We start from the raw sequence: 12,368 nt of genomic DNA on the forward strand, positions 1-12,368 counted from the left end.
CCAGCCACCGCAGCCACAAGCATTAAAGCCTGAGAGCACTTCAGAGAGGACACGCCCAGGCTAATCACTAACAACCTGATGAATGCTCCCTCCTACCAAAATGAATACCCTGCATTGTCTTTTTAGTTCATTTAAGGTATATTTTGGCTAAGGAGGAAGAAAGAAAGACATGTTATCATGTCATGGAAACATGTCACTCTGCTGCCATCCCCAAATTACCTCTGAAATTAAATTACAATTTCTTCATTCAAGAATTTATTGCTTTAAGAAAATAGTACAAGCTTTCCTATTATACCAATTCTTTAAAATTCTATGCCTTCTTAGATAAGTGCTGTAGAGTAAGCTGCCATCTAATAATCTCACTTCTAAATTTATAATAAAGTATACAGTAAGAGTGATCCTATTTTTTTTTTGATCCTTTACAAAGACAAGTGGCCAATTGTCTTCCAGTAGAAATTCTCCTCTGTCTCTCTTATTTAATCTCTCTATATGACTTCCAAAAACACATGCCATTAAAATAAGTTATTCTCCTTTAGTAGCTATTAACAGTTAACGGAGTCTTTCCATTAGGCTTCTAATGTTAAAATCCAATAGGTAGTATTCAAACGTAGTATCACATTATGTTTAACAATAACTATGTGCTTATCATTCAAGTATTACCACCCTTAAGTTATCTAACAATCCATATATTCTCTTTTTAAAAATCATCTATGCCACGACAGCATAGTCCTTATTTTGTTCACTGTTTTCATTTTCTTGTGGACTAGTAATTTTTACTTCTGGCCTTGGTGGTCTTTGAGGGTCTAATTCAGCCTGGAAGAGAAGAGATTAAAACAAAGATATTTAGTTCTTTGGCTTACAAAGGTAATAAAATTTACAAAGAAACAAAATTACTCAATATTCTATTTAATCACATAAATATTCAAATAAAAACAGTTGTGTTCCCTTTGTTTTTTCATATATCATTACCCAGCAGATCATTCTCAACACCTTACTTTCAGAAGCCCTTTTGGGGACCATAATCCACTCTGTGCTTTAAAAGCACAGACTCATTTCATATGCCGCGAGTTTTATTGCTCTCATTTTTTTATTTCCCTTTGAGCTTTTCTTTTCAATAACATATTTATACTTTTTAGTTTTGCATTTTCAGAGACACAGGAAGAGAAAAATGCAGCCATTCTACACTCATGCCGCATTAATCCAGTCCCTTACCTGACACTGTCCTAATTTTAGTTTTCTCCTGGAATTCACAAATTCATTCCGAATATGGTACTGAGCACCATCAAATAGCAAATAGGTAAGAGCAGGACAGACGGTCAAAAGTGGAGGTAGCGTTTTTCCAACAGTAGCTATCATTTCTCCCACTTGGAGTTCTCATGTGTTATTAATGACATTATCTCATTCACAACTTGTCTTTCCCCTCCTAGACTGAAAATTGAAGGGGGAAGGTCAATTTGCGAACTCTGTTCCATGAAATCTTGGAGGCTCCCCACAAGGGCCACCAGACTGGAAGACAACAGCAGCTCCAGTTGCCCCGCATGCCCCAAATTATGCTCTAAAAAAGAAAAAAATAAATACTGGAGCTACGTCTTATACATTGTTACCTTGTGAAATGTCTCCAATAGTGTCTTGCATATAGTACAAGCTCAATCTCAATAAATGTCAATTGCTTACTATGTTATCTGTCTGTATTCCCTACTGTTCTCCTACAATCACATCTCACTTTGCAGAACTGTCACGTGAAACAAAACGCTACCTGGTAAACTGAATTTTTATTTGTTTTGTCAGTAAAAATCTTTCCATGAAACTTATAATTCATACAACTTTTGTTTTTTGCATATTTGGTAGGCTTAAAGAATATCTATACTGATACATTAGGGAGAATGGAGATAAAATATAGCATCATTATAAGAAAGAGATGAATCAAATGAGATTAAAGTAAAATCAAATCTCTTTGTGAGGAACTGCTCTGTCTCAGGCATTTGTATAGTCCTTAAAATCTCTAACCAGTCAAAAATCAGTACTTGCTCATCTGAGTTCCCAAGAATTGGGATTCACCCTTAATACATACCACAGACCCCTGTGCCTTAGCCTCTTGTATTTTTTTTTTCCTCTTGTAAAATTATATACTCTTGATATTGACAGATGTCCATTTCCTATCAAAAGCCTATATAGTTTCCTTTCCTAAAATATTTCATTTATTTATTTGGCAAATAAAAATTGTATATGTTCATGGTGTAAAACATGATGTTTTGAAATATGTATACATTGCAGAATGGCCAAATCCAGCTAATGAACATATATATTACCTCACACTTTTCTCATCTGTGACAAAAACACTTAAGATCTACTCTCCTAGCAATTTATAAGAATATAGTACATTGTCATTAACTACAGTCACCATGGTCAATGGATCTCTTGTATTTATTCCTTACATCTAAATGAAATTTTGTATCCTTTGACCAACATCTTGCCCACCTTGCCCCAGCCCCTAGAGGCTGCCATTCTACTTGCTGCTTCTATGAGTTCAACTCTCTCAGATTTCACATGTAAGAGAGAACACCAAGAGGTATCTGTCTTTCTGTGTCCGGCTTGCTTCACATAACATAATGTACTACAGGCTCAGCTACATTGTCACAAAAACAGGATTATTTTTAAAAGATATATTTATGAAAGAGGGAAGGACAGGCAATCCATTCATTTCTATAAAATCTATTTAGGTCATATATTCAGTTAAGGTAGACCACTGGAAAAACTTGACCTTGGATCTTACTCTCTAGTCCCACATACAATTACACTTTGATTTCTTCCTATAAGCTTTCATCAAAGGCTCCTCCAACAAACATTTTCTGAAACCTACTATTGCAGTTGCCATACAAATGACACCGAGGACTGTGTAGAACTACATATGGGGGATTTCTTATAAAAGAGGGCTGTGATTATCTCACCTTGAGAAAAGATGCAATGGGGGACATGCTGATGCTTTCATTTAGATGTTAAGCATGTTTTATATAAGCCACAAGATAACTTTGTATTGTTACTGAAACCTGGCCACAAGGACATTTTTCATTTTGCCATCACTAAACTTGCTCTCCCTAAGCAAGATAAAACAGATGAGTCAATAATAAATAATCAAGAAGACCCCATTCATCAAAGTGGGCATCGGGAATACACAGACCAAGGCCCAGTGCAGAGGTACAGCCCGGAGGGAGGTGGACCTTGGTCTGTGAGGTAGACAGGAAGGGAGGGGATAACAGATGGTGAGAACGTGAGGAACACGTCCTGCCTTTCGTGCTCCAAGACTCAACTTAAGCTTAATAGCAACCCGGTCATATTCATCAGCCTGGAAACTAACCTATTTTATGAAACATCTGACCCACCCCAGGGCCAGAGGTGAGAGAATGGGCTAGGAAGAGAGGCTTCCCTATGTAATTCTTGTTTTGTTCTTACCATATATTTCTTTATCCTCTCTATATGATAAATAGAACTATATTTTATCAAGTGTCTGACATGTTGAATGCTTAATTCAATTAATCCATTTAAGGTAGACGAAACAAACCAAACTTTCATACTTCTAGAGAACAAAGCCATCACCCATAATAGGATGGTGTTCCTCAGCTTGCGTCTAGGTCTCACTGGTCTTGATACTTTTTTCTGGTTTGTGTCTCCTCTTGTCTTATTTTTTATATTTCTTTCTTTTATCGTGCATGTTCTTAGAGGATTTTGTAAAGTTTTTGTAGAAGGAGGTAGGAAATGGAAAGGGGGATGGATGAATGAACAAATGTGTGTGTGGATGGCAGAAGGACAGACATATGGACTAATCAGATAGGTAGATGGCAGTACTTGTTAACTAATTAAAATAAGCAGTAATAAAATTATTTAAATGGATTGGATCTCTCCTACTCAATGTAAGTAGTTTTGGTACGAGTTCTAAGTGCTTAACTAATTCTCTGGATGTGTGCATACACCTAATACACACGCACCCATGCACACACACACATACACACATGCACACACACACAAAATTCATTCATGCACATGAGTAAGCAAAGCAATAGAAGTACCTCCTCTTGTCCGCTGCCAGCTCCTTGAGACTCTCTTTCCTCCTCCACTGCTGGCTGAAGCTCATTATCAGCCTGGTCCAGTTCCTCACCATTTTCTTCATCGGTGCCCACATTCACGCGAGCAGGAGCTGCCTGCTCCCCACTGGGATCCAGTGTCTGCACGGCTTGCTCAGGGGCAGCTGGAGCCTCCTTACCTCCTTCATCTTCAATGTCACCATTCATTCCTGAAAAGCCATCTTTCTGTTCTGTGTCCTTGTGTGTCTTCTCTCCATCTTCTTCCTCATCTACCATCTCTGCAGGCCTCTGGCGGACCAAAAAGAATTGTATATGAGGGTCTGAAGTATAACAGAGGCTTTGCACTGCACATCACAGTAATGACGATTATTAGACTCAATCGAGTAAGATGTCCTTATGTTTGCATAGTAGTTTACAGTATATAATGTAGTTATGTTTACTGAGTACCTACCATATGCTACTTTAGTTTCAAAATATTAAGGGGTAAAAATGATTTCGGTTACATGGATCATTTTCCTAATGCTCAAGTCCCGCATCTGTGATGTGGCAGATGTGCTAAACATCAGGGTCTTTGGCTACTGTCTTGTGAAGTATGTGGACCAGAAGAGGAGATTAAAAAAAAGTTCTTCATGGAGAGATGATCATTCTCAGTGCTAAGGGTCAAGGGCAATGTCACTGGGATGTGAACTCAGGTTTTCTGACATAGAATGCAGACAGAGCTTTTGCACAAGAGTTGACAGCTTATCTCTGAATACAAAAATCAATTGTCATGTAGGTGGAGGGTGAAGAAACTATATGTCTACTCCATAAAAATGATAAATGCTAAAGTATTTTATAAACGCTAATTAAGCATTTTACTGTTATTAGATAAAATAAGTCTGCTTTAAAGACGAACAGGAGACTGAGTTCAGAACCAAGACTTTGGAGACAGACACAGGTTCAAGTCCCAGCCAGGTTCTTACTGCCTACTCTCTAATGTCTGTGAGTTTCAGATTCCCCAGGTGGAAAATGAGAATATAATAAGACTTCCATGAGGATTAAATGAGTAATGTCATACAGACCGCCAAGCACAGCACCTGGCACATCACAGATGCTATAGCTGGGACTGGAGCGTTACGAAAATGATCCACGTAACCTAAAACATTTGTACCCCTTAATATTTTGAAACTAAATTAATAATAATAAAGTAAAGCTAAAAAAAATATAAAAGTACATGTGGATCGATTTAGTTCAATTCTGGAATGCAGAGTGCTCAGGCTTTGATGACTGCAATTTTGACATCACAAGGCCTTGACTAAGTTTCTACCAGTTTTTAACTAAAATTCTAATCTCCTAACGTAGAGGTAGGCAATTAGCACTAGTCAGAACAAACAGATCATCTCCCAAACATTTGATTTATTAAAATGTCCCAAAAGAAAACAAAAATTAAAAAGCTAAAGTCCCAAACTGAATTATACAATACCAAAGATGCACTTTAAAAATGAAGGGAAAAAACTAGTTGTTCTTTAGGTATTGCAAAACCTGAAATGCTTGTCATCATGTAGATTGAATAACACAGAGAAGCTGAGTTGTTCAAATTTTCACTCAGATGCTTAAATCAAATAGTGAAGAGTCCTAGCTAGTTCTAAGCCTGTCGCACAGAATGAGGCCCATAGGAGGGCAGAATGCTAGACAGAAACTCAGGGTGGAAGAGGGATGGATCTTCCAGATGGTGCTTCTAAAAAAGGCAAAAGATTTATAAAATATAACCCACAATATTTGGTAAGAATTTCTGGTTTTTAATATATGAGACCCAAATGACTGAAAGCAGGAAAACTCTCAAGGAGAGAATAATGTTTTCTTTCCCATCTCCCCACCAGACCCTGTCTCACCCTCTCTCCAAAGAGAATAAGCACAGCTGGGCACTGAGGCACACACTTAAAGCGATAAGGGGAGGTGAGTTTGGCAAAAGAGGGGCATCACGAAAACAGAGCAGAGGATGACAAATTAGCTGCATTTCTATAAGCTAACAATGAACAAATCTGAAAAGGAAATTATAAAAATAATTTCATTTACAAAAAAATAAAATACTTAGGTATTAACTTAACCAAGGAGGTGAAAGATATGTACAGTGAAAACTACAAAACACTGCTGAAAGAAATTAAAGAAAACACAATGGAAACACGGCCCATGTTCATGAATTTGAATCCTCAATATTGTCAAGATGTTGTACTACCCAAAGTGATCTACAGATCCAATACAATCCCTATCAAATTCCCAATGATTTTTTTTCCACAGAAATAGAAAAACCCATCCCAAAATTCATATGGAATCTTAAGCATCTCTGAATGGCCAAAATATTTGGGAAAAGGAGAACAAAGCTAGAAGATTTGCTGATCTTGATTTCAAAACTTACTACAGAGCTATAGTAATAAAAATAAGTACAGTACTGGCATGAACACAGACATATAGATCGATGCAGTAAAACAGAGGTTCTAGAGATAAACTCTCACTTATATGGACAAGTGTGCCAAGACCATTTCATAGAGAAACAACAGTCTTCTCAACAAATGGTGCAAGCAAAGCTTTATACCCCCATGCAAAAAAATGAAGTTAGACCCTTACCAAACACTACTGACAAAAATTAACTCAAAATGAATCAAAGGCCTAAATGTAAGAACTAAAACTATAAAACTGAAACTATAAAGAGAAGAAAACTCTGAGAAGGACAAAAGCTTTATAACATTGGATTTGGTATTGGTTTCTTGGGTATGACACTAAAAACACAAGGAACAAAAGAAAAAATTTTAAATTCTGTGCATCAAAATATATTTTCAACAGAACAGAATGAAAAGCCAACCCACAGAATAGGAGAAAATATTTGCAAACTGTATACCTTAAGGGATTTCTATCTAGAATATATAGAGAACTCCTAAAACTCAACAACAATAACAAAACAACCTGATTCAAAAATGGGCAAAGGACTTGAACAGACATTTCTGCAAAGAAGATACACAAATGGCCATGGAAATATGCTTAACACCACTAATGGTTAGGGAAATGCAAATCAAAGCTACAAGGAGATACTACCTTCCACCCATTAGAATGGCTAGTAATAAAAAACAAAATAAGAAGAAAAGAACTACTATTGATAAGAGTATGAAGACACTGGAACACTCATTCACTATTGGTGGGAATGTACAGAAGACTGGAAAACAGTACGGTAGCTGCTCAAAGCAACAAAACAGAATTACAATATGATCCAGCAGTTCCACTTCTGAGTACGTACCCAAAAGAATTGAAATCAGGGTCTTGAAAAGATATTTTTACACTCAAGTTCATAGCAGTATTATTCATAATAAGTAAAATGTGGATGCAACTCAAGTAAAATGTGGTTTATGCCTACAATACCATGGAATATTATTCACCCTTAACAAAAGAAGAACATCCTTAAACATGCTACAAAACAGATGAACTTAGAGGACATTATGCTAAGTGAAATAAGCCGCGCACGAAAAAAGATAAAAACTGTCTGATTCCACTTACGTGAGGTCTACAGAATAGCCAAAATCATAGAGACAGGAAGCACAATGGTGGTTGCTAGCTGGGCGAGGGGGAACCATGGATATATAGTTTCGGTATTGCCAGACAAAAAGAGTTATGGAGCTGGGTGGTGGTTGTGGCTATACAACATTACAAACGTATTTAGTATCACTGAAGTGTATGGACAGAAAAATGGGTAAGATGGTAAATTTTACATTATGTGTATTTTACTACCAAAAGAAGCAAAACAAAACAAAACAGAGCAGAGGAAATGTCCTGAGCCAAAGATTACAAGTCTGCGTCACTGAAGAGCAAGGGCTTCTGGAGGGCGCAGGAAAGGAGCCTGTGCCGGGAAGTGGTGGGGCCTGCTCTAAGATGCTAAGACTCGGAGGGGATTTCAGAGGGGCGGATAGAATAAAAACCAACTCAGAGTAAGCACTGTGGATAGCTCCCCACTAACATGTCAGAAGATGTAAGGGAAAGGCCTTATCATCTCCGCCTTTCCTGGGGACTCTGCAGGATCTGGGGGAGATAATCACTGTGGGACCCTGGGAGAACTCTGAGGGACTCTGAGTTACTGTGCTTCAGCCACTAAGCCTAGGGCACCTGTCTGTGTTAAGAAGTACTCTGGGTGCCAGGCATTCAGACAAACGCTGGAACAATGAGTGCAGAGCACAGTGTCAGCTGCTGCCAGACCTCACGGGCTCAGCACTCACACACTCGTCATTTCAGCAACCCTCATAGCAGCTCCCTGGAACGCCTTTTTTATACTCATTACCCAAATAGGGTTAATAGGAAATCAGACACTTCCAATGTCACATGGCAGATGACAAGTAGGGCCAGGGTGTGAACCAAAGGAGGTCTTGTCCCAAAGTCCTGGTGTCTTTCCTTGAGCAAATAACGCAAGAAATTTCTGCTTCACTGATGTGCTATTGTAGGGACACTTCCAATGGCCAGAAAATGTGAACTCTGCAGTAGACAACGTTACTTCTACCATTTAAAGAATTACTGATCTGAAAACAAAATCTTTCTGAATTTCTATCAGAGACTTTTCATGTGAGCTAGGGAGGGGACATTATAGGGACTGTCAAGCAGAGTACCCCAAACAGTACATAATATACAATTCGCCCTACAGTTACCATACACAGGAAAAATGGAAAATTATACCTCATGTACCTTTATTTACAAAATATTCATTACAAAATTTAACAAAGAGATGATCAACACATATTCCAGACATAACCAAGCACCAGAAATACTACCACACTAATGGGCAACAGGAGTAGATTTCTTTTCAAATTATGTCTGGAAATTGGATAATTATAAAGCATCCTCATAGAAATTGCTTTGATGCTCACTGAGCCTAAACTTGCCCTATTTCATAGCAACCTTCTTTCGGGCTCTAAAGAGAAGTTACCTAGCACTTCTTGATTTAAAAAGTAATAATAACAGTAAAAAACCTTTATCCTACAATTGTTTAGAAATCTTATATGCTCCCTGCCTCTCTGAAACTATATTATAATTGCTTCCTAAAGTCTAGTAAGGCAATTACTTCTAAGTGGGAAAAGTCTATTTTTTCCTTTGACATCTAGATTTACACGTAAAAACTGTAACATGATAACGTGGGCTTTTTTTAATTTTTAGTTTTGTATTTCTTAGTCTTATCTATTTCTTTATCCCAATTCCCAAACACATATACATTTTGTTCTCCTTTTAACGCAAAGGGCTGGTATGTGTGTATGCGCTAATCTCTTTTTTAAAAAGGAGACATCCAAGCCCTACATTCAGGCCTTGTTCTCTTAGCCGTCATCACCACCTCTACTAACAAGCAGTATTATGCTTTCATCCCATTATTTCCATTAGACTTTTCTAGCACAGCTATTTCAGTAGCCATCATATGAAGCCACATCTGGTCAGCTCAACTTTAAGAAATGCAAGATTATGGTGCTGAAATACCAATTTGGCCAATTTTGGTAAGATGATAACATTAGTTAAAAGGCTTCTAATCCTTTAAAATATCCAAGGCTAGAACAAAATTTATTATTACAATGACACTACAATTCAGGGCAAAAAAAAAAAAATGCTGCTCTGACAGATCTGTAATGAATAAATGAAAAGCAATGTGCTTTTTGGTATAATCTCCTTTGAAGCAAGCATTAAATTATTAAAGATGTTTCCAGTGTATACATCAATCAAATCATCCCCAGAAGGAACACTGAGTTTTACACCCATACATACACACACAGAGAGAGATAAAATCCATACATACCATGGTCAGGGTCTGCAAAGGAAGAGAGCAGTCCCTTTACACAGGGTGGGTGTTCAGGGTGGGAAGGAGCCATAATTCCTTCAGATAACAAGAAATACACAGGGGGAGTAAGCTGCACCCTCCTTCAGTCACCTCCACTCCTCTCTCACTATGGAAAAACCATTGGAGAAGAATCGGGTAGCCCTCACACAACTCAGGACTAACACCAGCCCCGGCGACTTCCCTTCGATCTGTTGGACCTGCCTTCCATACTAACCATCCTAACTCTTAGCTATGTTTATTCTGTGCTTCCAAGTTCCCTGGTATGCATTTTACACAACTAATTTACATTCGAGAGTGTTTTTTTGTTTGTGTATGTTTCAGAATTGCTATTCACTTGAAAAAATTACACAAATGTACCCACAAGAGCTACTCAACAAAGATGACTCCCATGAAATAGTGCTTGTACTAACATAGGACTTTGTCTTCAGGTGGAATGACAGGTTGGCAATAGCCAGGTATGGGTATGATGCTGCCAAACACTTAGGGAGTATATTATGCTTCTCAAAGCACTTTCTCATAGACTTTCTCATTTCATCTTCCCAACCTCTAAGCAGATATGATTATCCCCATCATAGAATGGGACACTGAGCCACAGGAAAAGTCAAGCAACTTGCCAAGGGTTACAGGACATAGTCAGTGGTGATAATGTCCTTCATCAGCATCATTAAAAAGAAAAAAATACATATATATACAGTATATATATATTTGTATTGAAGGATAGTGACCATAAGTGTTTTAAAAACTGGTTACCATGGTGACCAGGCACCTGGCCAAGGCTCGCCCTTATAGTGGCTAATGAGGCAGAGGGGACTGGCTGGGCAGAGCTGGGTTCCATGTCTCTGCTTCTCCCTCGCGGATCTCTGATCATGTTTCTTACAGTCACAGACTTCAAATGACCCCACTCCCTGAATATCTTCCTTTTGATATGTCAAGCAGTATCAAATCAGAAATAAATCCCATTTTCTCACTTTTTTTAGCTAACTTATGCTCCCCATTCATATGTTGAAGTCCTAAACCCCAGTACTTGAGAATGTGAATGTATTTGGAGAGAGGGTGTTTAAAGAAAGTGCAGTAAAGGCTATGTTAACCAGTTTGATGTAAATATTTCAAATTGTATATAAAACTAGCACGTTGTACACCATAAATGCATTAATGCACACAGCTATGATTTAATAAAAAAAATTAAAAATGAAGTCAGTAGGGTGTGCCCTAACCCACTGTGACTGATGTCCTTAGGAGAGGAGGCGAGGAGGACACAGACACACAGGGAGAAGACCACGTGAGGACAGGGAGAAGACAAGGACCTCAGAGGAAACCACCCCCTAACACCCTCATCTCTGACTTCCAGCCTCCAGAACCAGGAGAAAATAAATTTTTGTTGTTTTAAGCCATCCAGTCTATGGTAATTTGTCATGGTATCCCCAATAAACTACAGCAACCAAGTCCTGCCCCCCACCAAGCCATATCCACTCACATTCTTCTCCCTTCCTGCTTTCTCTCTCCCCTACCTCCAATCTCCCCTTAAATAAATAGGAAATCAAATTTCTCAAAGGCAAGAGGGTGGCTGGCTGTAGCAAGAAAGGAAGGCCAAACTCAGCCCTTCCCAGACACAAGTTTAGAGTGGGGAGGATCTTCTGTGGAAGAAACTGATACTATCCTGGCCCACCCACCCACACCATACTGTTACACATGTGGCTCCTGAAGCCTTTACCCAGACCTCTGTCCCTTCCCCATCATTAGCCCTCCTTCTCCAGGACACTGTCCTGGCCTCCTCAGTGGGCAGCTATCACTCCCTACCTGGACTCTCATAATGCTTGTTAACTCCTTTCAGTATATGCTCTGTTCACAGGATGCAGTTATTCTCTATGTGGGATATGAAAATAGAGAACGTAAATTGCTATCAAGCAGATCCCCCCAAATATTGGAATGATCATGCAATAATGGGGAAATAGCGGCCTTGGCTCTATGGAACCTTCTGGAAGATTCTTGAGTCAAGATTTTCTCTTACTCATCTTTGTTCCCATCATCACAGATTAGTGTTGTTGTCTTAAAGAAAACGCAAATGTGCCTGCCACAGATAAAAGCCAGCCCAACCTGTGCCTTGGGGAGAGTGCTGATGACCAGGAAGAGGCTCTGGGCACCTGGGAGGAGGCTCTACACACCCACAGGCATAGTCACATTGAAACTGACCCCACAACAATTATTCAAGGACAGTATTATTATTAGCCAACTTGCTGATTAAAGAAAACAAACCTGAAGCTGAGGGAGTTAGGTCAAACTGCCAAAATCCCATAGTCGTGCAGAGGGATTTGAATTCTTTTTTGACCACGAGATTGCAATAACTAAAATACTCTCTCGATATAGTGAATACACAGAGCAAAAGCATATCCCCAATTCCACTTAATGCCCAATAGTTGCATCCAGCCTTATGTCTTCTAAGGTAGTGCCTCACCATC

General features: G+C 38.7%; 1 protein-coding gene across 1 annotated transcript in view; it reads right to left on the minus strand.

The window, feature by feature from the left end:
- Positions 1-242: 242 nt before the first annotated feature.
- The window catches only part of DCDC2 (doublecortin domain containing 2), a 188,784-nt gene continuing 176,658 nt past the window's right edge, over positions 243-12,368 (minus strand). The window contains exons 9-10 of the mRNA XM_003788334.2: positions 4,065-4,367; positions 243-813 (exon numbers count right to left, since the gene is read on the minus strand). Of these exons, the coding sequence (XP_003788382.1) occupies positions 709-813; positions 4,065-4,367 (408 nt within the window). The 3' untranslated portion in view covers positions 243-708. The remainder of the gene's footprint in view (positions 814-4,064; positions 4,368-12,368) is intronic.

The sequence above is a fragment of the Otolemur garnettii genome, unplaced genomic scaffold (assembly GCF_000181295.1).
Source record: "Otolemur garnettii isolate 467f Iridium unplaced genomic scaffold, OtoGar3 scaffold00026, whole genome shotgun sequence".
Lineage (NCBI taxonomy): Eukaryota > Metazoa > Chordata > Mammalia > Primates > Galagidae > Otolemur > Otolemur garnettii.